This window comes from Heliangelus exortis, chromosome 16 (genome assembly GCF_036169615.1).
Source record: "Heliangelus exortis chromosome 16, bHelExo1.hap1, whole genome shotgun sequence".
NCBI lineage: Eukaryota > Metazoa > Chordata > Aves > Apodiformes > Trochilidae > Heliangelus > Heliangelus exortis.
In genome coordinates this window covers 6,516,969-6,542,505 of record NC_092437.1, presented here as the reverse complement: position 1 = coordinate 6,542,505, position 25,537 = coordinate 6,516,969, and the positions used below count along the sequence as shown (strand labels likewise).

Genomic DNA, 25,537 nt, shown 5'->3' with positions numbered 1-25,537 from the left:
TTCTAGCTTCTAACTACTTGAATAATCATTTTGCAAGTTCAGTGACAAGAAGATCTTTTATTATTACATTTGTATTCCACTTTCTGTAGTCTGATTTTCAGATGTCAACACAGAATGAGTCAGCTTTGTTATTAACAATTCAAATGAATAATATATATTCAGAAAATTGGTCAAGCAATTTATACAACTTCTAAAATTAATTTTACCAAAGAAATGTGTTGCTTAGAATTTATGACACAAATGGAAACCACACAACAAGAATGAATTCAATAAAATTATTTAAGCAATTATCATGTACAAAAGTATCCAGAAGTCCTGGTTACTGCCAAGGCAGACAGAACAAACCATTAACTTATTAATACTGGACAAATATTACCACTATGGAAACAGATATGAAAAAATAGTTACAAATTTTTCTCAAACACTCAACACTATTATAATGGAAGAAAGACAAAGCCAATTGGTAATTCTGGCAAATTCAAATACACTGACTTCTTAGACACTGCTATAAACATATGCTACAAAACTGAAAGAGGTTTCTATTACCAACGTGGTAATTCCTGTAATTAATATATTTGATTGAGCTGATTAAGGTCTCAATGAGGCCCTTCATAGAGTTGTCCTTAACTTCTAAAATGGATTAACTTACTCCTCACAGTAAATATCTCTTGCTAATACTGCTATCCTTATCTCCCAGCCATGTGCATGGAGATACTCATGACATTGCATGGCAGTTAAAGCTCCTGAGCATGCTATTAGTTTGGGTCTCAATAACAGCAGAACAGTTGCCAAATTATAAATAGCTATCCTAGTAGAACAGGCACGTAAACATGTTACCAAGTATAGGATAAAGTTCTTCATGTAACATAGGAAGTGGAAAAAAAACCTTAAGCTTTCATTTTTAAGGCTTCATAGACTGAAGTTCATGCAGCTCTCAGTTCTATAGAGCTACCGAGGAGTAAGTTTGCTTCTGTAATTCTGTCAGTAGATCTGGAAGAGAAATGATATGCAAGATGAAAAAAAACCTATCACCTTTTTCTTAAATTACTCCAAAATAGGTATTTTTTTTCTTTATTCTGTTATTACAGATTTGTAATAAAACAGGTGAAAGTTCCTTAGAGCTTTCACAATTGGGTACTGATCTGTAGGTGACACGGTAGAAATGGCAACAAGAATCAACATGAGCACAGAAGGGCTTCAACAACTTTCAGCTTTTTCTAGCTTTTCTATTTTTTCAACCTCTTTTCTAGCTTTTATAGTCTTTTCTAACTGGGTATAGCTAGAGTCTTTGAACTGGTCAGTTACAATCAATGGAAACTGGGAAAAACAGAGTCTGTTTGCATGTTATTTGTCCATCATGTTGAGAATCATTTCACAAGAAATTTCTGTTTTCTGTTCTCTTGGACTTGCTGTTTCTATTCCATCTAAAACAGGCTCAGTCTCACTGGCATGATGTTCATTTTTCATAGTTGAGATATCTTGGAATGATTCCAGGTCAGCTTTGTAAAACAAAACAAAAGAAATTTTGTGGTGATTAACCAAAAAACAAGTAACTATTTCAATAAATTTAACAAATAGGCAGTTTTATTTAGTAGAGAAAATACTGTCAATATGTGTCATTGACTTTTATCTAATATTTTATTTGGAGAATTAATATATTTTATGTTGATACAACATTACAATTCATGTTAGTGAGCAGCACCCATGGTATTCTTAGGAGGTAAACTAACCATTATTTAACAGGAAATTTAATTCTCATACATATGTATTTTCTTTTAAAATTATTAGTAACAGCAAATCATTGACAGCTCTGCTCACAAAAGCAATCTTTTGTAAAGTCACATACAAGATCCCACAGGCCCCTGCAAGTTGTGCAAATGAACAGAGACACACTTGCAAATGTCAAATTTGAGAAAAAAACCTGCTGAAACTAGCACAGAAAACTCTAGGATTTGTGTGAGTCAACTCAAGGACTGAGTATCTGCATGAACTACATCTAAAGACACATTGTCTTAGCTCTAAAAATCAAGCTTCCATATGAAGAGATCTGCAAGATATCAAAACCAAATTGTTTGCACACAGCAAAACATTAATAAACAGCTAAATCTAATTATCACAAAAACATAAACACTGTAGTTGTAAAATTTCTCTCTAACCATACCATTACAGCCTCACCAGTGAAAACAGAAGTGTCAATGCTAATGTAAACTCAGCTGCTGATATATATTCATTAGATTCAGAAAAGCTTCAACATTTCTTCTTCTCCCTAAGTCAAATTGTAACTCAGCATTGCTAGGCACAAATCAGTGCAGAAATAATCTGATATACCAAAATTTAAGGCTTTAAGGCACTGAGGCCTTAGATTTATCTCTATTCTTATCTCTTACTCCATAAGACCTAACTGAATATTGCTTTGTTGAATTCAACAGAAATGCACATAAAGGAAATCATAAGCAAATATCTCCTCTGGGTCAACTTTAGACTGTAAGATGAAAATACTACAATATTACTATATATGTAGTGTCAAGCTGAGGTTTACTGGAGACAATAAAAAAAAATAAATTACATCATGTGTCTTTAGAGTTGCAAATAAGACTAAACACAAATAGTTGTATCAGGAAGGTACCAGCATAAACCAGACCATTTTGGTCTGCCAGAACCTGAACTTACTTTCTGGGAATCCTGACCTGATGAGAAAAGATGAGGAAGCAGAAGAAAGAGAGGGAAAGAGATAAATTGTGGACCATCTTTTGGTACATATTCAAGTTTACAAAACAAATATTCAGTGCTCAAGAGCCATCCACAATGAGTAGCACTAAGTAGTTACCAGTGAGTTTCTGATTGCACAGACATGCTGAACCAAGAGCTCTATAAGCTCTACAGTATGACAGAAGAATTACTCAACCTATTTAAATCAGTAGCATTTTTATTATTACTTCATCACTATCTTATCTGAATATGTCAGAAGATGAATGATTTCTTTATTAAGATGTACTAGATTTTTTGTGATCTTTTTTGTTCTAAAATTTAGAAGTTTTTGATCTGGTCTGTGTTAAAGCAGTGTATTACACATCATGAGCTCTTAAGAAAAAGCACTACTGCTCAACTCAGTAATGATGTGTTTCAGCCTCAATTATAAAGGCAAAGAGAATTTATAAAAGGGAAAATAAAACTACATTTGTAAGCATTGCTAAGCAGAAAGACATTTTCAGGAGTAAGGAAGTAGAAGTCTCACTAGTACCTGAGCAATGACCCAACTTGGATGACAAGAATTCCTGCCACACAATAATGACTATTCTGAAGTATTCTTCCATTATTAGAACTTAAATTAGCTTCATTGTGAAACAGTAATTAAACAGCAGGGGAGATTCACTGCCTTAGCCTTTTCTTCTTGATTCTAATTTACATGATTAAATTCTAACTTATTCTCTGATTACCTTCTTGCTTAACATACTTGGGTTCCTCATGGGTGTTATTCTTGCCCCTGCTTCTTTTCCTGGGTGTAGTAGTTTTTGCCCTTACCAGTCCACAAATTTCAGCATGCTTATGCATATCATTCTGTTAGCATAATGAAGCATAAATAAATGAATCAAATATTAATGTATTTAAGCACTTCAACACAAACACACAAAACAAATATGGTTCTGACAGCCAAATTTTGGAAGACTAAGAAAAAGGTTGAATTAGTTAACAACCCCCATAAAACTCCTGAAAATTTTCCAGAATACATATTAAAATTCTGCTTTAAAGGAACATTGCTATTTGGTGGGTATAAAATAAAATTTAGCATTTTCTGAAGCAATAGTAATTTCAATACTAGATTGGGCAAACCAGTACCAACCCTGAAAATAGGATGTGGTGAAAATTTCCTATCTAAAGGGGAATACTGTGAAGTTCTTTATTAACCCCCTTAATGTAAGGCTTAGGAAAGAAAACAAGTTGTGCTGGCTTAGCACTAAGGAGTTAACATTCCAGCCAGTACACTGGTTTTTATTCTCAGTCCTTTGTGACAATATGATCTGCAATACTCAGCTAAAGATAACTCCAGGGAGATTCCTTAAAAGGAAATATCTTACCCGGAGTGAATAGCCCTTACCACATTTAGGGCACTCATAAATGGTAGGATTAATATTAGAATCATGATGCTTCCTAACGTGAAGAGTGAGAAGCTGCTTCTGTTGAAAGCTTTTGCTGCAGCAGGAGCAAGTGAAGGGCTTCTCACTTGCATGGGTTCGTTGATGTACAATTAAGCGTCGCTCCTGAAGCAAAGAAAATATCTGTAACATACACTGTCCACCTCTGTGACACGTTCAAAAACCACACAGGCACACAGAAAAGTGCAAGAATGTTGCACAGACTCCCTAATTATCCCCCATTCTGGGCAGATGCTGGAGAACACCTTGGGATCTGCCCCAAAACTTGGAAAATGTCAGAGGGTTCCCTCCTAACCTTACTGAGCTTAGATGAGAAAATAATCTGAATGGAACATACAGATTCCACCATATTAAGACCAAATCAATGCTGTCCTAAATGTATTCTTTAAATAAAAAATTCAGTTCAAAGGGAATCTATTTGTGACATTGGTGAAAATCACATTTAAGGTGCAAATACTGTATTTTGTTCTCATCACAATGTCACTGAAAGTGACTGCTCTTACTTTATGCTTCTAAGACGTTCTTGTGCAAAAGATTTGTCAAGATAGCCTCAGACTTCCAAAAATATGAATTTTACTTTTTACTTGTGATGCATTTATCTTGCAAATTATAACTACACTGGTTCAGTTAGACTGCAGTAACAAAAGTTTTTATATTCTTAAGATAAACATAACCTGAAATCCAACCCTGGCTTGCCAAACCATCAACTGAAAAAGCAATAATGTTTCAGTGAACTTAAATACCTTCATACATGCATAGCTGCACTGATCACATTTTAATCTTTTCTCATTTCTGTGAGTCTTCTTATGCTGAATAAAAGCATAACGCTCATGGAAAGCAGCTTCACAGTAACTGCATTTAATTGCCACTGCCATGTAGGAATGCAGATTTCGTAAGTGGGTACCTGAACAGTTATTAAAAGCAATTAATTTTAATGGTAAATTTTTTATTTCCATGAATGAGTATTACATAGTCCAAAAATAGTCTTTAATATTGTTATAATATAACAGAATTTAGAATTCTAAGAGTTGTGAATGCTTGAAACATAGTAAAACCATTCTTTGCTGGACAGATGAAGTCTAACTGAAAAGTTAACTTGTACTTTATTAAGTAATGCAATTATATGTATTTAAATTACAAGGACAATCTGGTCAGCAACTAAACATGAAGTAAAATTTTAGATTAAGAGGTAAAAACTGATTTAATATATGTTAAAAAGCATCTACTGAAACATTAATTCTATTTTAGCTTCTCCTATAACTATACACAAACACATTTTAACTAGAACATAGAATTAAAGAAATGAAATGTCTTTATACACATGACTACTGTCTATGACTTTGAGAAAGAACTTTTCAATACAACCTCGACATAGATTTTTGTTAGGTACCTTCTTACTGAAAAAACCAGAAGGTCACCATGTCAAAAGTACAGAGAAGATAAATGTTTGCTTTTCATTTCAAAGAAATTAAAACAGTAACCACAAGATGTCAGTACATCTCCTTGCAGATGGAACTTACCTGTAAGACAATTAATACATGTTCCTTAGAAATACTCGTTAATGATATGGTCATATGTAACCTGTTTGGTATCATTCTAAGCAGTGAAAATTAGAGATTTCACCTTTAATCATATCCACATCCGAATTTTTTTTCCTCCTTTAAACTCACCCAGATCACTTTTTCGTGAAATAAAAGTACTGCAATGTGGACACTGATATTTTGGCACATTTTCTCCATGCTTCTGTAACATATGGATTTTCATGGTACCATTTTGACTGAATTTGGCCTGGCAAACATAACATTCATAAGGTTTTTCACCTATAAGAAAAAGTATTAAAATAACACATGCTTAGAAACTCACTCTGCTTTTTTTAATACAAATGCAAAATCCCCACAGATAAAGACATCCCTATCTAATAGCAACAGTCTCCAGACCAAACAAAATGTTGGTAACAAAATGTTACTAAAAAAGCTTACATAGCTGATTACAAGTCCTGGTTTCCAGAAGCTGTGAGGCAAACTGATGAAACATAAAGCCATTAAAATAATTCTACCTTATTAATTGGGAATTATTTTCATTAACTTTTACTTTTGGTCTTGAATACTCAAAACACTCAAACTCTGATTCAAACTAAAACACTAATCATGACACACACTGAATTCATAAATGGGCTAAGTTAAACCCTGAAGTATGCAATAGATACCAACTGCTTTTTAGAAGACATCCTTGTTATAGAGCCATGGCCAGAATGCACTGCTTTCAGTGTTAAAGGAATTTAATTCTCTGCTGACCAAATTATTTACTAGAAATCTCAGGCCACAGAAATGCCCATGTTTTGAACAGACAGTTTAAACTCTTGTGGCAAATACATCTCCATATAAAATCAAATAATTGAGAAATAAACACGACAACTTGATCCACAAGAAAACCCAAGACCACACAAATTAAATATTTTTCTAATAATAAAAAAATGTTTAGGAAGAACAGCAACAATGTACAGCCAAATTCAGAAAAATTTAAAATAACATCTTTTTCCCCAGTCATTTACTCAAAATCACAAATTTTTAATTTGTGCTGATAATTTTAGAGTCTGAAATTAGATCCCTCCAAACCCTGTGAGTGCTAAGTGTAGCATACAGGTGCCAGGAATCACCGGGTGATGAGCCAGGCTGGTGCCCAGTCTCACCTGTGCCCGGTTAGGGCTGGCCCCACTGAGCATGCCCAAGACCTGGGGCCAATAAAAGGTGAGGCTGGGTGCAACCAAGCAGCTCACTCTAGAGCAGGCACGGCGCTAGGCTGGTCATAGTTAGTCTCTGCTACTGACTTGGACTACCAATAGCTCCGGTCCCTGGCTTCAGAATCGAGCTCACGCTCTCGGTGACGTCCGTTTCGAGCAACATCCTTAACCGGGCACAGGTGAGACTAGGCACCAGCCTGGCTCATCACCCGGTGATTCCTGGCATCTGTATGCTACAGCTAAGGGCTTAAGGCTCTGATCATTACATCAGAGTCCTACCTGAATGAGTTCTCATGTGCCTTTTCAGTTTGTATGCATCCTTGCTGGCATAACTGCAAAGCTCACAGGCATAAGGACGCTCTCCTGTATGTGAGCGAGTGTGGCGTTTCATTTTGCTTGCCTGGTATAAAAACAAGAAATGTTCTGCAGTAATATTTCCATTAGAGACATAATTAAAATATAAGCGACTTTACAAAATTCATCTATTAAAATTTTAAATATTTCATTAGCCCCAGAATTAGTGCTCTCCCACCCCCTGTACAATCAGCAGCATTGCTGTATTTTTTTCCCCCGATGATCTTACTTTCATGTTTGTGCCAACAAAAACAAAAGGAGATGTTTTATAAGAACATAAAAGCTACAATTTGTCTGTCAACTGACATGGATACCAACTACTTTCAGGCTATTTGGATATGCCAAACATAAAATTCTTTGAAAGCACTCAGAAAAATAAATGAAAGACCAAACTCATTAACCAATGTCTTTATCTTCAAATCCCAATGAAGCAATTTCACTGCCAAAGTTTAATTCATTCTACTTTTTATACTGTCCTTGTGGCATGCTCTACATAAATTTTGTAGGTATGCAAGATTAAATTAGGAGTTACCTAGTGTTCAATTCCTCCATTTACAAAAATACCTAATGAAGTCAGTTCTGGATCCATTCAAATCTACAACACTATTCACTTAAAATTAGACATGATTGTCAATCTTTGCTATACAAAAGTCAAATCATAGGCATGGTATTAGTTGGGGGCTCCTTATTGTGGCACAGCTTGCAATGTTAGTGACAGTTCTGGAACAGCAATGCGTGCTGAATACTTCCTATCAAGCAAGGGAAAGAATAAGACACTAACATAAACTGACAGGGGTTTTAAAGATGCAAGCTATCCAAAATCTAATTAATAAGATAATGTGTGTTCTAAAGTTCAGGCTTGCTTACAGCTTTAGATTTGGACACAGCACATAAAAAATTTAGATACTGAATATTCACTAAACTGTGACAGTGATTTAATCATGGGTGACTGTGACTGTGATTCAATCATAGGTGCATGACTGAAAACCTATTTTTTCAAAGTGAACCCCTAGGCAGCCATTAATTATTTTTTTTCTAGATGAGGCAAATTTCAATCCTGTGAAACCAAACATCATCAGGCATACAAACACAATACATGAGCTTCATTTTAGCCAGTCTTGTCCTACAGTATACATGAAATGAGGTATACAGGAGGACCAATTATGTTGTTGTAGGATTAAATTCACACACAACATCTATAGCAGCAATTTCAGTGTAATAAAAAACAAAATGCCCTTAAAATGTAACTAGTTTAAAAAGATGAATAATTGTGAAAACTCTTACGTGAAGCAACTAATTTATTACTATATTGACAACATCAGAATTCAAGGAATTAAGGTTGCTTTTTCCTTTTCTGAGGGGTGATGGTATTGAAAAGGTGTGCAAAAAATAGAAAGCATGTAACTTAGCAGTAACATAGCAGAAATACAACCCATCACTGTGGTCTAAAGCCATTAGTGGAGCCTGGTAATCTTTGCTTTGATGCCATTATACATGGGCTGCTGATACCTCGTAGGTCCGAATTTAGACACTTCAGGGTTAAAAATCTGTGCAAAATAACTTTACAGTGCATTAAAATCTTAGTATGTAAAAACATAAAAACCCTCCCAGAAGATTAGGTAAGGTTGTACTTACTTCCACACAAGAATATTTACATACTGAACACTTGAAAGGTTTTTCTAAAGTGTGCTTGTAGCGCCTGTGTCGTGAAAGCTCACCACTGGTCACAAATGCCATATCACAGTCACCACATTTATAGGGTCTGGTCCCTGTAAGAATACACTCTTTCTTTAATTTTATTTAACAAAACAATGATTTGTCTGCCTTAAACCAAGATGTAAAATTTTTAATAGAATCTTTTCTGAGATTCTGAAATGTTATCTAAAATAAATTTATAGCAAAATGAAACTATCACAAAAACTTCTCGTTTGTACATTGGAATCAGACACAACTGAAGTCAATAGTGAGTGGAAAGTAATTTTTAGAATGGCAATTAAGAAAATAAAGTAATACATACACAGAGAGTTACTAACTACAGACCATGTCTTTTTGGTGTGGAACTCCAAAAGAAATCAGAGAAACTTCTGAGCACAAAATGGTCTCAGAATTCAGCTCTATGATAGTCATTTGCTTGTTAATCACATTTTGCAGACAATACGTAAAGTGAAGTATTTTCACATGATAGATACCTGTATGTGTATTCAAGTGGTTATGCAGGATAGTAGCTGTATTAAAAGCCTTAAGGCAGAGGTGACACACATGATGTTTCTCATCAGAATGGGTTTTCACATGATGATTAAGATTTGATATTCTGAGTGAGGTGAATGTGCACAAACCACAGTTGGAAACTGCTTTTCTTCCTGTGGGAACAAAGAAACATTTAGATTGTACAAGCCACAAGATAATTACTTTTTCAAAACAATACTAACGATTTCTACATAGTTGCTCTACTTTGAGTAAAACTACTTCCTACTTCCACATAAAAGGACTTCAAAACACATATAAAATTTAATCAAGCTGTCAGAAATTATGGTACCTATTTAAGATTTGCCCAAAATATATTACCATGTGTTAGAGATACACTTTAGAATCTAATGCCAGGAAACCTAACTCTGAGCCTAGGTCTTACCTCCAAGACAGGATGAAAGTTTCTATCTTGACAGAATCATTAAGACATGGTTCATCAAGACATTTAAAACCTGTGCAAGACACTTCTTGATAACAATTGGATAAGTAATGCAAAGCAAACTTGTTCAAAGATTTGGAAATGGCAGGCTAAGCTGTTACCAGTTTTCTGGTAGTCCTGAGTTCATAAAGTACACAAAGAACATTATGATGCTTCTTTAAAATTCTTAGTTGAATTTGAGGGAAAAAAGATCAGTTCCTTGAAGAAGTTATGGAATAAAGTTATGCTTTCTGGATTATGTAATATTTCCAAGTTTGTGGCACAACAGCAATGAATTTCTTTTGAGCTTAACAAGAGTAAATGTGCAACACTTTCAGTTTTGAAGATTTGAAACAGCAAAATAGCAAATAAGTCACATTTGAAGAGCCTTTTCAAATCAGTTGTCTCAGCTCCCAAGTGTTCTCTCTGTAATGATTTTCATGCTGAGACCAAAATGTATTTTATACAATGCTTTATACCACACAGAGATGTGCAGCTAACACTTCACTTCAGTAACAGCAAACAAAACCACTTTATTGTTATTTATTCACTGGGGATTCTTGCCCACACAAAAGAACATTGTTAGCTTTGTGAAAGCTGCTCAAATGTGCTTTCTATAAACACAGTAACTAAAACAAGGGGTGTTAACAATGATTCAATATTCATACTTTAAACAACCTCAGCCAAGGTACTTTAATATACAGATAATTTGACACATATGTCTACAGCCTCTTCAGCATTACTGATGTCATCCAAGTTTTACAGCACTCTCTAGGAAAACAGTTGATTATCTACTCCTTTCTAAGCCAGTCCTTAATTTCTGCAACATATTTTTATGTTTCTGAAATCCTAAACCAATTATTTTCCGTTATTTTCACTTAGGTTCTGTGAGATACCTTGCTGATAGGCATTGATACCACCATCCTCAGCCAGCAACCTGGAAACACTCTAAGCCTATCCATAACCCCTTGAACAAGCACATTTTGCAGCTGAATGAAGGAACTAAGAAAGCCTAGGTAATTTACTAGGTTTATTCAAATACATTTATATACAATATTAACTTTGAAATCTCTCAGAAGGTTTCAAACACCCCATAGTGTTCGAAAGACTGTTAATTTCTAAATGCCATCCAAAATGTCTCTTCTGAATACATCAGCCTGAACAAGTACCGTACCACTAAAAGATGAAGGGTATTATTCCTTCCCTCAAATGTCTACAGAATGTTAGATTTAACCTAATTTAAATTTAACACTGAATGTTTAATATAAAATTTCAACCTCACCTCAAAATCGAACAACACACAGTATCTAGAAATTAACTACAAAGACTACTAACTTTTCATCTTTTTTTTCCAGTGTGGAGAAAAAAATCTGAAATTGTAGACTCTAGGGATTTTTTACAACTGTTTGTACTGATGGAGCTGCAAATTCCTGATCTTTACCTTCGTCACATGATTCTGACAAATCATCACTGGCTTTGCAGCTCTGACTCTTCGTTTCCCAAGGAGTGGAATAAAGTTGCTTTTTTAACCCCTCTTCAGCTGGGGTCAGTTGTTGGACCTTATTTTGAAATGCAATGACATCAGTATCTCTGTCAACCTATTCAAAAAAGAAAGCATGAAGAAGAAAACATTTTACAGCTTCTCTGATCAAAGGTAGTCACTAGTGGCAAAACAACTGAGCTATTGACAAGATGCAAGCTACTAATTAATTTTTATTTTCAGATGCAATTGTGATGCAACAAAAACCTTACATCTAACATACTGCAGTCTAACTGGGAGGTGAACGAAAATTGAGCCCTAACTGCCCAAAATTTTTATTTAAAGTTTCAGAGCATCATTTTAAAATTATAGCACTGAGAACATAGAAACCTCTATCCTCATTAAAAAATAACCATTTAAAATGCAATTTCAGTACATTCACTTTTTAAAAGACAACAAGAAGAAAGAAGGCTCTTATTTTTTTTTCAAACTAATATAGGATTTTGAAGACTTTTACAATACTTGTGTATTTTTATTTGATATACAGCAGTTAACAAGGTTGTGATGCTTTTTTTGCATTAGATTAAACTTAAATATGACCATACTACAGAAATTATCCAGGGTAGCACAGTTTTAAATGAAAAAAAAAAATTATACTTTATAATAAAATGCATGATAAACATGATAAACATATGATATACTTTATAATAAAGCACATGATAAATACCCATGTTTGCATATCCTTTTCATAAAACATTTCAAATGAAACCATGTTACATATCCAACCTTAAAAATGACTGGTCCATTGTATTAATGCAGGAGAAATTATCTAATGCTACTTAAGATATCTAGGCTGTCAAACCAAAGAGCAGCAAATTGGTGAATTGAATTAAAAACTTGTCCAAACTTCAACAGGCTAAATTTTTAGTTTGTCTTTTTAAATATGGGATGAAATTATACATATCTAATAATTCTTACAGCTTTTTAAGTCCAACAAGTCTGAATATATAGGAATTTAAGTCAGAATCAAATGTGTGACAATAGTAGAAGTTAACAGCATCATCTTCAGCGCACTGACAACTCGTACCTTGGTCAGTAGTGTGTTTGGTGGTTTCTCTATTGGCTTGCTTTCTGAACTCTTTTCTTGACCTTTTTCTTGCAGAACGTTAATCTGTGTCAGCCCTAAATCATAAAAAACACAGATACTTTCCTGCACACTTACAGCCATGCCAGCTGGCACGCTCTGCAGCACACCCTGCCCCTGCTGCAGCACAACTGCCCCGGCCAGCGCTGCCATGGCCACCCCCTTCTGCAGGGAGGTAGTTGTCTGGCAGACTCCCTCCACATCCTTCTCCTCCTCCTCCTCTGCATTCAGACACACAGGCTGTAGTGTCAGCAAGTGTTTTTCTCTATCTTCAAGAGGCATCAATTGCTCCGAGGGGACACTTGTCCCTGTTTGCATGTTGAGTCCCACGCTGTAGCCACTGGCACTGCTCCGCTCCTTTACTGGCGTTACCCTGTCCCCAATCACACTCCTCTCTCTTCTTCAGTCCCTGTTTTTTCCTGCACTCCTGTTTTTTTGTGAAAGGCTCCAGCAGCCCTAAGGCCACATATATCACCGAGTTAACCTGTTGAAGAGGCAAGGTTAAAAACAAGAGCAAACCACAGGCTTTCAGCACAACCCCCTGGCCTTCCTCACACTGCAGCCCTGGAAGCACCTTACTGACCTTCTGCACATGGACTGCCCACCACCCCATGTCCCCTGCGACCTCACCCACCACCCCTACCCAAAGTGCCATTCCCAAAGCCTCCCAGCACCCGCAAATTCCCCCTGCTCCTCAACAGGGGATCCCACCCACCTCAATCCACCTCCTGGGTGCCACCTCCAGGCCTCTGTCCTCGCACCCTCAGCTGTGCCTCTCCCATGGCAGCCTTGGGTGGAGCCCCTGGGGTGTGGGTGGCTGAGGAGCAGCCTGTGGAGGTGTGAGTGTTCCTGGTGCTCTGCAGCCTCCCTGCAATGAAGGGTGGGAAGCGAAGGGACCCCTTCCCACTTGTTCACCTCAGCATGGGGTGGCCCCACACCCCCAGGAGAGTGTCTGCCTCTGGGGCACCGGGGAGCCGGTTCTGCACCTCCTGATTCCCCACGAGGTGTTGGGCCTGACGTGGGCAAACCCCTGAAGGTCTCCCCTCAGAGCAAAAAGCACTCTTTTTTTTCTCCTCACAGTGGAAGCGCTGCATTTTATTGTGTAGGTCTACGTGATTTTTTGGTGTTAACTGTAGGCCCTTAACCTTCTGCTTGAGGGCTGAGGAGACCAACCTTGGCTGGAGTCCATGGAGCTGAGCTCACTTGGTTTACCTGTTGGAAAATATTTGAAGAACTTCCCATGTTTCTGCCACAGAAACGCTTCAGCCCGGGTGCTGTGTCTTGAGAGCTGCTGGAGAGCTGGCTGATCTCAGCCTGGTGCCACAGCATCTCAGCCTGAGAGCTGAAGTATTTCATGAAATTGGCTGAAGTACATTTGCAGAGGCAGTAGAGCAATTTGTAAGTACCATTATACTGTGCTTAAGGCCGAGACTGGTTATTCAGTAAGAACAAGAAGACTTAAGAGTTCTCCAAATGCATTGTAAAAATGTCTCTACTGAGGTAAACTTGTGCGGTTTGACAGACTTAACATTTAATCTTGTGTACCCTGTTAGACTAGCAATTTCCAACTGTCAAGTAATTTAAAAGTCCCACTTACTATTAATACTCTTTTATGCACTAATGCAAATGAGGGATTTGGAGCTTTACCTCTAGATATTAGTCCAGTGCATTGCAAAGTACAGTACACTGCAAAGTGACTGGCCCAGCATGGTCTGGATCCTGCTGAACCACATACAGAACTTTCAACAAAAGAAAATCCCTTACCAATTCCTTGCTGTACTACTTGTTGCCAGCCTATTGAGCTGTGCTGTTCCATCAGACGTGGTGTTTTGCACAAAGCCAATATTACAGGATGTGTGTCTGAGTACAAGTAACACTGCTGTGTACCCAGGAACCACACAATCCCTTTTCCACTGATTTTGGCAGGAATATTACTATTTCTGTATTTCTGGTGCCTGGGTGTTACACAGCACCAGTAGAAGAGCCAGTGTTTCTGATTACTGCAAAGGATGTAGCCATGAAAAGGACATTCACAGGGCCACTGTAACAAGCTGTAAGAATTAAAAAATAAAACAGTCACATCTTGAAAAAATAATCTCATGACAAGCTTGATTTCAGGTCATTGACCTTACTGGGCCTTATACTAAGAGATAGCAAGTTTCTGTAATTCCATTAAATACCCTAAACAACAACTAGTCCTATCCATAAATCAGCAGAATTCTAAATGCAAAAAAAAAAATTAAAAAAAATTTACGTTTAATAACTGCAAATTAGTCTGAACTATTATATTAATTGGAATCAACACAGATCCAAAGCCATTATTTGAGACTGAATATATATTCCAGCAATTTAGGGCTGATACTATAGATAGATACCATATTATTCATAACCTACAGATTCTGTGGGCTCTCAAAACCAAAGAACAGGATGCAGAATGTACAATATATTCATATAATTATGCTGCTGGTGCCTGTAGCCAGAAATTACACTTCTTACACATTTCTTTTCAAGTTGCTACATATACTGTGGAATTCTGATAGTTGAAGGGCAGTGAGGAAAAAAGCTTTTATAATAGTATATCCTACTTTAGGTAATTGTAATGAATTTTTCTGCACTTGAGCATTCATCAGCATCCAAGTGCTGTCCTGCCTTGTACTTCTGCATTATTACTACCAGCACCATCCATGCAGATATAGTTAAAGTCTTTCATTATTTCCATTTTAAACTAATATTTTCAAGGATTTACAACTTAAAAACTGAATAGCCCTTCAGTTAATTTTTTCTTGACTTTAAAGAAGCCACTTGGATCAGCAATCTATCAGCACAACCATTTTCAGGTCAATAGAGGTCAACAGCTCCATAATGACCATTATGGTCCATTTTATATACAGTCTCCAGTTACCAATACTGCCTACTGCATCATCTGTCTCTGCCATCAAGCTTCTACCCACTCCTCTAAAGATTCAGTTGCTTTCTAACAGATCAACACATTGCATGAAAAATCCAGCAAAAAAATAAGATGACCTTTTTAAATTTTTAGGTGGTGAATTCTAAAAGCAATATAAGGAATTTCACACAGGCACATCCTCTTGTGTTAAAGTAACGTTACATAAAGAACCAAAATTCATCCACAAAATTGCAGATAACTTGCTGATAGGAATCTACCAGACCATGAATGTGAATGCACAGGTGACTAAAATCCTAAATCAGCACAGTGAATTCTACCCTTGGCTGCACTAAGGAACACAGCAAACTTTGTTCTGATCTGCATTTTCCTCTGAGTATAAACAGCACAGGTGACTTTTCTGATGAGTAGAATATTGGATTATCTGTTCAGATTGTCAGCCTTAAATCTGAATAATGACTTTTATAATATTTAAGATGCTTAATGCTTGTTAGATAGAGCTAACTTTTTAAAAAGCTCCTTTACTGTGTAACATAAAGCATATTTGACCTTGAAGGTAGTTCAAAGCCTCCAGTTTCATTCCCTTCCTGTGTTTTAGAGAATCACTTTGGATGACAGCAGAGGCTCTATAACCAGTCTTTACTGTGTGCATTTTGCACCTTGATCTTCCTATGACAGGTCCTAAACTACAGTCCTCTGATGGCAACTGAAGGATTGCCATTGATTTTAATGGGTTTGGAATTAGGCCCAGAATAGATAACTATGTGAAGCAATAGCAGTGTGATTTATTTACACATCCTGTCTACAAAACTCAGAGAGAATTGGGACTGTTGAAGTACACTAAAAAAAAAAAAAAAAAAAAAAAAAAAGAGAGAGAGAGAGAGAGAAGCAAAAAAGATGCTCATAATTTTTTAATTTATGATATTCTGTCTCATAGTTGAAAACTCCATTCTTCTTCAGAACATGACTCCTGTTAGTCTATGAGAAAACCCAATCTTTGTTGTGACTTATTTTGACAGGTTTAATATAATTTTCCACCTGGCATCTGGAAAGTTTTCCATTTTCACTTTCCTCCAATGTCTCACTTTTGTTTCCAAGTATATGTTGTACTCACATTGCACCTGTCACAGTGGTATCTATGTGTCTTAACACCACTCTGAAAACATATACACCTTTACATTTGCTCTTACACCAGGGACAATTGCTTACCTTCATCACCTGTTTTGCAGTGAGACATTGCCACTCATAATAATGACAGCAGTAGATAACCTCCTTCACACCATTGCCTCTTTCAGAAAAAGTGAGCATATTTTTATATTCTTCATATGGCTCCTTTAAATATAATTTAATTTATGAAGTTGTAGTCGCTCAATGTTTGAAATATTTTTGTTGTACTTTCTAGTGCTCTTGGCAACTTGTTCTTTTAGATTCCGACTTTCACAAAGATGAAGTGTTTTTTAAAAAGATGAAGTGTAATTAAAGCATATCAGCTAATTGAGTGAGATTAAAAAAAAAAAAAAAAAAAAAAAAAAAGGATTATATTCTTTTGGATGCTGTTCTAAGCAACTGAAAGTTGCAGATTCAGTATTAATTTAATGCTTCAGTGCTGGCCTGGAAGATTCTCAGGAGAAATCATATAGTCTGAATTTCAGAAAAGATACTGAACACTTAGAAAGAAGAGTATTATTAAAATATTTTATCCTTCTTTTATTTTTTTTTTCTGTTTTTTTCCTCAGACTTATGGTCCTGAGATGTGAGCTGCTATTTATTCTAGAAGATGTCATATAGGATTCAGATCTCACCTAGATCTCTTGTCTACCAAAAGATCACAATTCTCTGGTCCCTGACATTTAGATGGTCTCTATGGTCACATAAAAGCCAGTCAGACCTCAGACTCAGGAACTTTGGAATACATAGTGCTACTTATTTCCTTACTTACTCCCCAAAGAAAAGAGAAAATAGGAGCCTAGCAAAGCAAAGACAGATGGAAGTCATCCTGGAGGGTGGGTTTTGACTGACTAGTGTCTAGCCTAGCTATAAATTGCCACTTCTCTTTCTCCGTGCAAAAAGAAGGGTGAGGAGAGCTGCAGAGCTCTCTTGGAGGCACAGTGCTTGCTTGAACTGTGCCATTGATGCACAACCAGCTAGATGTGGGCTGTGCCTGGGGAACAGGGAAAAACTTGCTTTGTTTTGCTCTGCCTCCAGTGCGAGTCTTGACTTTGGGAAAACAAATCATCTCTGTAAATATGAGTGGTTCTTGTAGAACCAAAGCCACTTCTATTAAGTTAAAGGACTTAATGCTTTTAAGTATCGCCTACACTTTAAAAATCCTGCTCCAACCTGTTAATGATTATAATTATATAGTATGACCAAAAAAAAACCCCCAAGACCCCAGAGCATAATAGCATACAGATGTGAAACATACAAAAGGGGAAGTATTTAGCATAATACTATTGGAGCTGAAAGTACCAGGGATGATTGATTGCTCAGACACAAGTCAGAGAAGTGGTCTAAAAATATTAACTATAGTTACAATTTCTCTATTAACCATTTCATCCAACATCATAATATACTTAGAAACAATTCTACCATCCAGTAATTCTCCATTTGTTGCTTGTGGCAAACAGCAGATCTAAGTGGCTGGGACTGTTTGGAAGAAGGATATTTACTTGAGAAGTGTATTACTTCTTCCATTTCAAAAGTCATTAGCATGGTTATACAGTTAACTACACCTCAGTGACTTCCACTGTTTTTGTTGAATACTCTTTAAACTGAGAGATACCAAAGAAAGTTTTAAAGACAGCTCCCTTTAGTTAGTTAGTAAATTTTTCTGCTGCTGTTTGTGCAAGGGTCAAAGAGTTAAAAGATTAAAAGGCAGAAAGTTTTCCTCTTGTTTTGACTAAACTGGAGGAAACGTGCTAGAGCTGTGCAGAATTTGATTGCCAAACACAAAGTGGAGATACACAGTGAGAAGTAAAGGTTTAACCCAACTGATGTAAGAAACAAACTCCAAGGATGCCCATGTTTCTTTGCTTTTTGTTGTTAATCTTTAATCAGGAAAACAGTTCTGAGAACAGCTCTTTGTGCACAGCTAAACAGGCACCATTGCTTGGAAGTTAATAGGATCACCAGAAAACAAGACTATTAGATCAGTGTCCTAATAAATCGATGAGTGAGATGCACAACCCAAAGGAGTTCAAATTCTGCTTCCACGTGGATATTCAACAAGTGCACATTAAACCTTGCAAAATCAGCAGTAGAGTCGGTTGGGGGGTTCAGAAGAGCAGTGGTTTCCTGTTCAATTTTTTTCCAGCTCAGATCCCAAACTAGCATGGGTGATGAAGTTTCTGAGAACCTGAATCAAGCTTCTCAATTCAAAAATCCAAAGAAATTTAGAACAGGCTGCAGGATTTAAGGGCATATTTAAAGACAAGTATATTCATGTGACTTCATTGACAGAATGTGATTTACTTGGATATTTATCAACAGAGATACCTTAAATCTTGGAATTTTCCTCCCAGCTATAGTGAAGAATCATCACCCAAAGAATCAAAACCAGATATCCCCATGCCTCTCCATCAGGAACAGGTAACAGAAAGATGGTATAGCAGGCATAATTGTACATCTTTTATGCTCCTGTAAGAATAAACAAAAGTCAGCCTCACAGTCCTCCTCTTCATAATCTTAAGCAGCAAGTTGAGAAAGTGCCTAGAAAGCAAATGAGAATAGCTGTGACTTTCATTTTATGAATAATGGTTATTATTCTGTTCAGAGCTACCTCTAAAACTTACAATCTCTTGATCTGTCATTCATACCCTTCTTTTGTTCTGTCTTAAATAGTAAGATCTCCAGAATAGAGCACATTTATGCTTTCACCCCAAATAACAAGGTACAGCCTTAGTGCTATTGCAATGCAAATACCTGCATTGTACAAGGTTAACAAGTGGGTTACTTGTTTCATTGGCTGAATACAGGTTGGTTGCTATTCATTTGTACATATTAGTTTAAGTTCATGTATAAAAGGTTTCTCTTTAAGCAAGCAGTATTCATAAGCACATAAATCATCCTAAATCAGTACTTTTGGAGACAGGTACAGATGGTCAGTCAACAGAAACATATACAATAATGTCAGAATTCTGTCCTGCTAAAAGCATTAAAAAAAAAAAGTGAGATTTCCAAGGACTAGTTGAACCCTTGTCTTTTTAAAAAAGTGTTATTTGTAGAAATTATCATATTTTTAGCACTTTTCTGGTAGGAACCATTTTTGTTAAGTGAGCAAAACTGCTTTTACATTGAAAGTATCCCATTGTGGTCCACTCATGTTGCCTTCTTCCAATTAGAAATCTGCTAAGCATAAGTGTACAGTACATAGGATTTCATGTGGCCTGTTAACACTTACATGAGAGCTTTCCATTAAAGACAGGATCTATTACAGATGTCATTGGTTTTTTATAATGTTGGTTTTCCTACAGTAGTCAGGTTGAAGAAGGAAAAGGTTTGTAGGGCTGGACATAGGCACATTTGCCTCTGACCTTTAGATGTACCCTGGCTTTTTTTTCTGCACAATCAGCTTCTATATCCTGTTGCTGCTTCCAGTGTTACAAAATGCTTGAAATATTCAAAGCTATTTTCCTGGGAAAAATACAGAACAAATCTCACTTGAAAAAGAAAACAATTCAGCCCGAGTTGGTGCTTCGGTGTTACTACCAAAGGAGAAAACAGGTTATAGTAAATGTTTTTTCATTTCAAACAAGAACATACTATTTACATTACAATAATCTGGAGAGGACCCAGCAGGGACTATCCATGCCACAGATATAAAGATTAGAAGAGGTAATGATCTTGTCTAATTAAGTTTTGAACTCCTCCGTCTGGGAGTTATCTACCAAACTGGGAAGAATCCACATTCTTCTAGTGAACACAGACAGAAGTAGGGATTAATATCCCCCTTCCCATTGAGAGGATAAAGGCTTTGGGATATAAAGTTACATTTCCAAAGTCAAATGGGAACTCCATAGCCAAGGAAGAAACAGAACCTAAACCTTCTGAAGCTGCACCCACCCTTCCTCATTAGAACCATCCTTCTTTAAAGAAGTCAGCTCATATAGGGCATTTAGAACTGTGTCCTGTGGGTCAGACTGCATCTAATGAGGGATAAAAGTGACAAGAGAAACAAAATGTAGATGGAAGTTTTAAAATAAATTAGAAGAAACACATTGTCAGTCAAGTAGACAGATCTGTGTAACCCTGAAATGACAACTGACAACAGAGTGCTGCCAGCAAGAGAAGGATCGCAGAGAAGTAACAAAAGGCCTGCAAAAGAGAGGAGCAAGAGGAGACAAGGTTATCTCATCCTAGAAAAAAAATAATCAGTTTAAATTTTTAAAGGTGCTGCCATGTAATTTCTTATGCCCCAAGGAGGTGATGTCTCTGTAAAAGGGTGCAGTTAGCAGGACCCTAGTTATAAGTAGGAAGGCGGGAAACTGCTCTTGAGCAAGAAGCTGAAACATCTCCTGCTGCTTGTACCTGTGTGCAAGGATTTGTTATTTAACTCCTCCACATGTAGGAAGCAGGGAGCCCTTGATAGCTGCAAACAAACACCTCTGTGGGAAACAGATTTTGCTCCAGCAAGGGTTACCATTTTTATTTGCAAAGCTGAATCTCTGTGCCATCTGGGCTTTGTATGACTGAGCAGAGCAGATGCTACATAGGTGATGGGAAACACACCACCTTATGCTGTTTTCCACTCTGTTTAGTACAGTTTGTCCCCTTCTCTCCTGGCTCTGGTTCTGCTGTGCATCCAGCCAAAAAAAATGCAGTAACCACAAAAAATTCATAGTCATGTTCTTCTCACCTTTGTGCCTGCTAAGGTAAAATCAGTTGAAGTCCTGGTGTTCCCAAACTCTTCTTGTGCCTGTCAGACCTTCTGCAGTAGATGAGAAATTATCCCAAGCATCCAGGGCTACCCATACCTGACCACTGGCCAGACACCAGTGGCTACAGACCTCAAAGCTTACATAGTCACAGGGATCACTCCCAGGGGTTTTACAAAAGAGAGGACAGTGTTCCTACAGGGAAGAATCCCTGGATTCGAGTCACAACTCAGGAAATAGCTCCAAAAAAAGCAACTACTTATCAAGGTTAGCATCACATGAATCAATCCCATCGTCAGAGCTAACAAGCTGCTGAGAAAGAATGACAAAAAGTGAGTAACATGCTGCTCAGAGCTACTAATTGAGCAAACACCATTAATGGGGAGCTGCTTGCTGCTCTGCATGTGGGGAGCCGTCTGGCACCTGAGATTCAGGTGTGAAATCAGAGTCCAAACTAAGTGTCTGCTGTTGCTAAGAAGGGTCATCAGTGTGACAGGAGGGAATTGAACCTCCAGTATTCTTCACAGGCAATGAATGTGTGGATGCATCACCCTAGCCAAGGCTCCAGTTTTTATTCCTTACAAAAGAAAATAGAAAAGAGAACCAAAATGAACAAATAGTTTCTCTGCAAAGCAGAAGCACCCCTGTGATCCAGAAACTTCATATCTTACAATCTGCCCGAGACACATCCTGTATCATTCAGGGTTGGAGAGGGGGAGATAAGAAGGGAAATGCTGTGCTCCCAGTTTGCTGCTACCTGTCCTGCCTGGTCCCAGAGGCTCAGTCTCCCAGTTCATGCAGCACACGAGGAGTGCACAGCACGTGTGGCCAGAGCCTCCAGACCTCCTGCAGCTGGGTCAGTGCCAAAGAAATGCCTGTAAGAAAGGGGCTGTGAGGTGGGAATAATACACAGGGCTGTGCAGGCTCCAGAAAAAACATTTGGCACAGTAACAGGTTCTTTTGCAACCACAGGCAATTTGCACAGTTCACAGTTTCTTCTGGAAACTGAGGGAGCAGTTCTGGCCCTGGTCTGTGGGACTGCAAGGGCTGCCCTTCCTTCTGGACTTGTGCAGAATTCAGTCCAGCTGCAATTGCAGTATGCTCAGTATCAGCTGAGAACAACTTCAGAAGAAAAATAACAATCAAATAGCGATGTTCTTCCCTAGCTCAGAAAATCTTTAAGAAAAGCTACAATTTTCTTAAATTGACAAAAGCCCCAAGTGACAAACTCTTTGGAGGTGACAATATGTAGGATAATAAGCAATGGGAGGGGAGTAGAATTCCTGATTATTATTACCTGTCATTAACAACTTTCAGATCTCACTGAGAGTGCTTTGTTGCACCTCAGTTTGTAGTGATGAGTTAAGCTTTCTTATGACACCTTTTCTGAGCATCCAAGAACCTTTACTGTTACTGCATTTAGTTCCAGTAAGTCAGTAAAAGTCAAAGTGCTCAAAATCTCATTTTTGAACAGACTGCGTAGTGTCCATCAAAGCAAACCAAACACCCTAAAAACACTCCTTTCAAGGCACTTGTTGAACTCTATCATCTCAAAATGTCAGATTTACACTCATTTAAATAATTTGACAGCTTCCAAGAAGACACCTGATGAGCATCACATTCAAGTGTCAAGAAGCACAGAGAAGTGCCAAAAAAGTTTAATCCAAAGAAATTGTATCAGCTATTAGAAGAGTATTATCATGCAGTTACTACTAAAAAAAAAAGAGTTCTCATTTAAATAGAAAATAAACTTTACATTCAAGATAATTTTTTTTAAAGACCTAACGCTGCCCCCAGATTACACCCCATACCACTAGCAAGATCTCCCAGCTCACTGCATCCAGAAGGCAGACACCTAGACAGAAGACAACAGTACACACTGGGATGGGGAGAACACCTCAAGACCACTGTTACTGAGCCTCTGGAAACACTGCTTCTGGCTTGGTTTGGTTTGTTTTTTTTTTGAGAACCACTGAGAGTTATGAGAATTCAGATTAAACCTTTAATGCCTTCTGTTTGGTATCTAAAAACTGACCTCCTACATGAGAAGACACCTGAAAAAAATCTTCACCCTGATTTACATCATCTCCACTTATTTCACTGCACCAAATACGATTTTTGTCTTTTATGGGCTTGAGGCTTACTAAATGTTTGTGAGATGCTTTGAGATCCTCTGATAGGAGGTGTTACCTAAATATGAGTAATTTGATGCTTGAGTGTCTAGAATTCCCAGTGGACATCTGCACTCAAACTCTGCTGCCATCACAAATGAAAAACATTTGGAATCCTTAATGTGATTTTTAATGGACATATGTTCATAACACAGTGCCACCAATTTGGCATATTTAGTGTCTTCTCAAGAGAAGCCCACAGTTTGTATAGCAAGATTGTGGGAGGTTAGGATTGCAGTGTGAGAAAATTTGCACAACACCTGCCTGACTATACTTTAATTGGCAGAAACTAATGCTCTGGTTTGGGGGATTTTTTCCTCTGCTCAAAACTGAAGAGACACTAGGACTAATCCTTCCGTCTTACACTGTCAATTTTAAGATTTTATTCTGACTTGACTGGTGCTGCAATATAATAATTTTTTGGTCCACATTTTTTTTGTTTGTTTGTTTCCTGACAACTGAGGCCTTTCTGTTTTAGCCTCAGTTGTTTCTATGTATAACAACATATCTGGCCAGCAGGAAAGACTCTGTAATTTTGTACTTCACTGAAAAAGGAATCCGTCTATAATTACTGAAGATTATGCCCCATTTTATTTTTAATGAAGTATTTAATGATACGTTTTAAAAGAAAAATAATTGGTTGAAATATTTCTGATTGCCTCACCAGCAACACTGTATGTGGACTCCAAAGACAAACACCATGGCTGTCCCTTTCAAACTGTCTTTTATTTCACCTTTACTTATGGCAGAGACCCTTTTGGAGCAGTCTTCAGCACCTCCCATCCTACTTGTTTTCCCTTTATGGAATGTTTGGCCTTGCAATGCGTCAAGGACAGCACCTCTTACTTCACTATTTTCTTCCTTTGCCTTTACAAAACGTAATAAAAAGCTTTGCAGGAGAGATAAAAGATACAGTCCCAGGGGAAGCCTTGTGAGATTCAGCTCTGTGTCATTTTAATCCTGCAGAGCAGGAAGGCAAACTGCAACCCTGATCTGTGCTGCTCTGCCAGGCCTGGCTGTTCAGGGATTGCAAATCACTGCTGGGCCAGTGAAAACCTTGCTGGAAACATCTCATTGACTGCACAAATTTCAGCAGGTGGCAGGTTATGAGCATCCTCTACTTAGGATGCTCACATCAGTTTTGTTGCTTTAAAGAACTCCCTGAAACTTAGCTGGGACTCCTACATTTCCTGTTCTGCAAATTGCTGTGGATAATACACCACCTGCAAGGTGGAAGCCCCATCAATACAAAAAGTGGCAGGTTGGCACAAATGCTTTGCCTCATCCTGTCCCAGATGCTTTGCTGGGCCTGGCTGTAAGCAGTGTGGTTATTTCTACAGCAGGGTTATTTCTACAGTTTTAATTTGACTGAAATACTGAATAAAACCCAAAAATCTAGATTTAGTGGAAAGTCTGGAGGATCTAGGGAAAGGTGTCCCTGCCTATGGCAGAAGGATTGAAACTAGATGATCTTTAAGGTCCCTTCCAATCCAAACCATTCTATGACCCTATGATTTATATTGCTCAGGGTTTTTTTTCAAGATTGCATTGACAAAAATAAGGCCTCCAGGCAGGCAGTGTAATGGTTATTCAGGTCTGTCAGTCTTCACTGTTGAACTTTATCCTTGGATCAGGCAATGTTCCCAAGGTGAGTAAATACACCTTGAACAAGCCTCCACTTCACAGCCAACAAGCATTGGCCTACCAAGTGTGCCAACTGTGCTTTGCTTGAATGTCCCCTATGTTCTCAGCTCCAGATACTCCTTGTACCCAAACTTTTCCACACACAAAGAGGTTATGATGCTTTTGGTTTCAAAGGCAAATTGGATCAAGGTTTGGTTAAAGTGCTAAGTTTTGTAACTTCTTGAAAACAACAAACACAGGGGCTAAGATTCACCACTTTCAGCATTCATTAATCAAACCTGTTAAATGATTACCTCGTCAGGGCTGCTTTGTTGACAACTCTGCATGGTGACAGTGTCAGTGGCACTGTCCCAAGACACATCCAGTGGTGATGTAAAAGACAAGCCTCCCTCACCTCACCTAGTGGG

General features: G+C 37.6%; 1 protein-coding gene across 8 annotated transcripts; it reads right to left on the bottom strand.

Moving 5' to 3' along the window:
* Positions 1 to 1,136: 1,136 nt before the first annotated feature.
* Positions 1,137 to 25,488, bottom strand: CTCFL (CCCTC-binding factor like). Of its 8 annotated transcripts, none has more exons than XM_071759427.1 (11): positions 13,253 to 15,181; positions 12,481 to 13,021; positions 11,355 to 11,511; positions 9,438 to 9,608; positions 8,884 to 9,017; positions 7,174 to 7,294; positions 5,825 to 5,974; positions 4,898 to 5,058; positions 4,077 to 4,259; positions 3,438 to 3,558; positions 1,137 to 1,499 (listed from the first exon to the last, which is right to left on the bottom strand). In XM_071759427.1, the coding sequence occupies exons 2-11, from the start codon at positions 12,853 to 12,855 to the stop codon at positions 1,345 to 1,347; spliced, it is 1,728 nt and encodes a 575-aa protein (XP_071615528.1). In that variant the 5' UTR covers positions 12,856 to 13,021; positions 13,253 to 15,181; the 3' UTR covers positions 1,137 to 1,344. The 8 variants fall into 8 exon arrangements, with proteins under 8 accessions (XP_071615528.1, XP_071615532.1, XP_071615529.1 ...); XM_071759431.1 differs by having other exon boundaries at positions 12,616 to 13,021; XM_071759428.1 differs by having other exon boundaries at positions 13,453 to 15,181.
* Positions 25,489 to 25,537: the final 49 nt, after the last annotated feature.

Bases quoted from the DNA above. Each gene is read 5' to 3' on its own strand.
- CTCFL (XM_071759427.1), bottom strand. From the start codon at position 12,855: ATGCAAACAGGGACAAGTGTCCCCTCGGAGCAATTGATGCCTCTTGAA. The intron at 9,018-9,437 runs GTATCTATCATG...GTATTCTTACAG, and splicing joins CCACTTGAATACACATACAG to GGACCAGACCCTATAAATGT. The intron at 5,059-5,824 runs GTGAGTTTAAAG...ATAACTGTTCAG, and splicing joins TTCACGAAAAAGTGATCTGG to GTACCCACTTACGAAATCTG.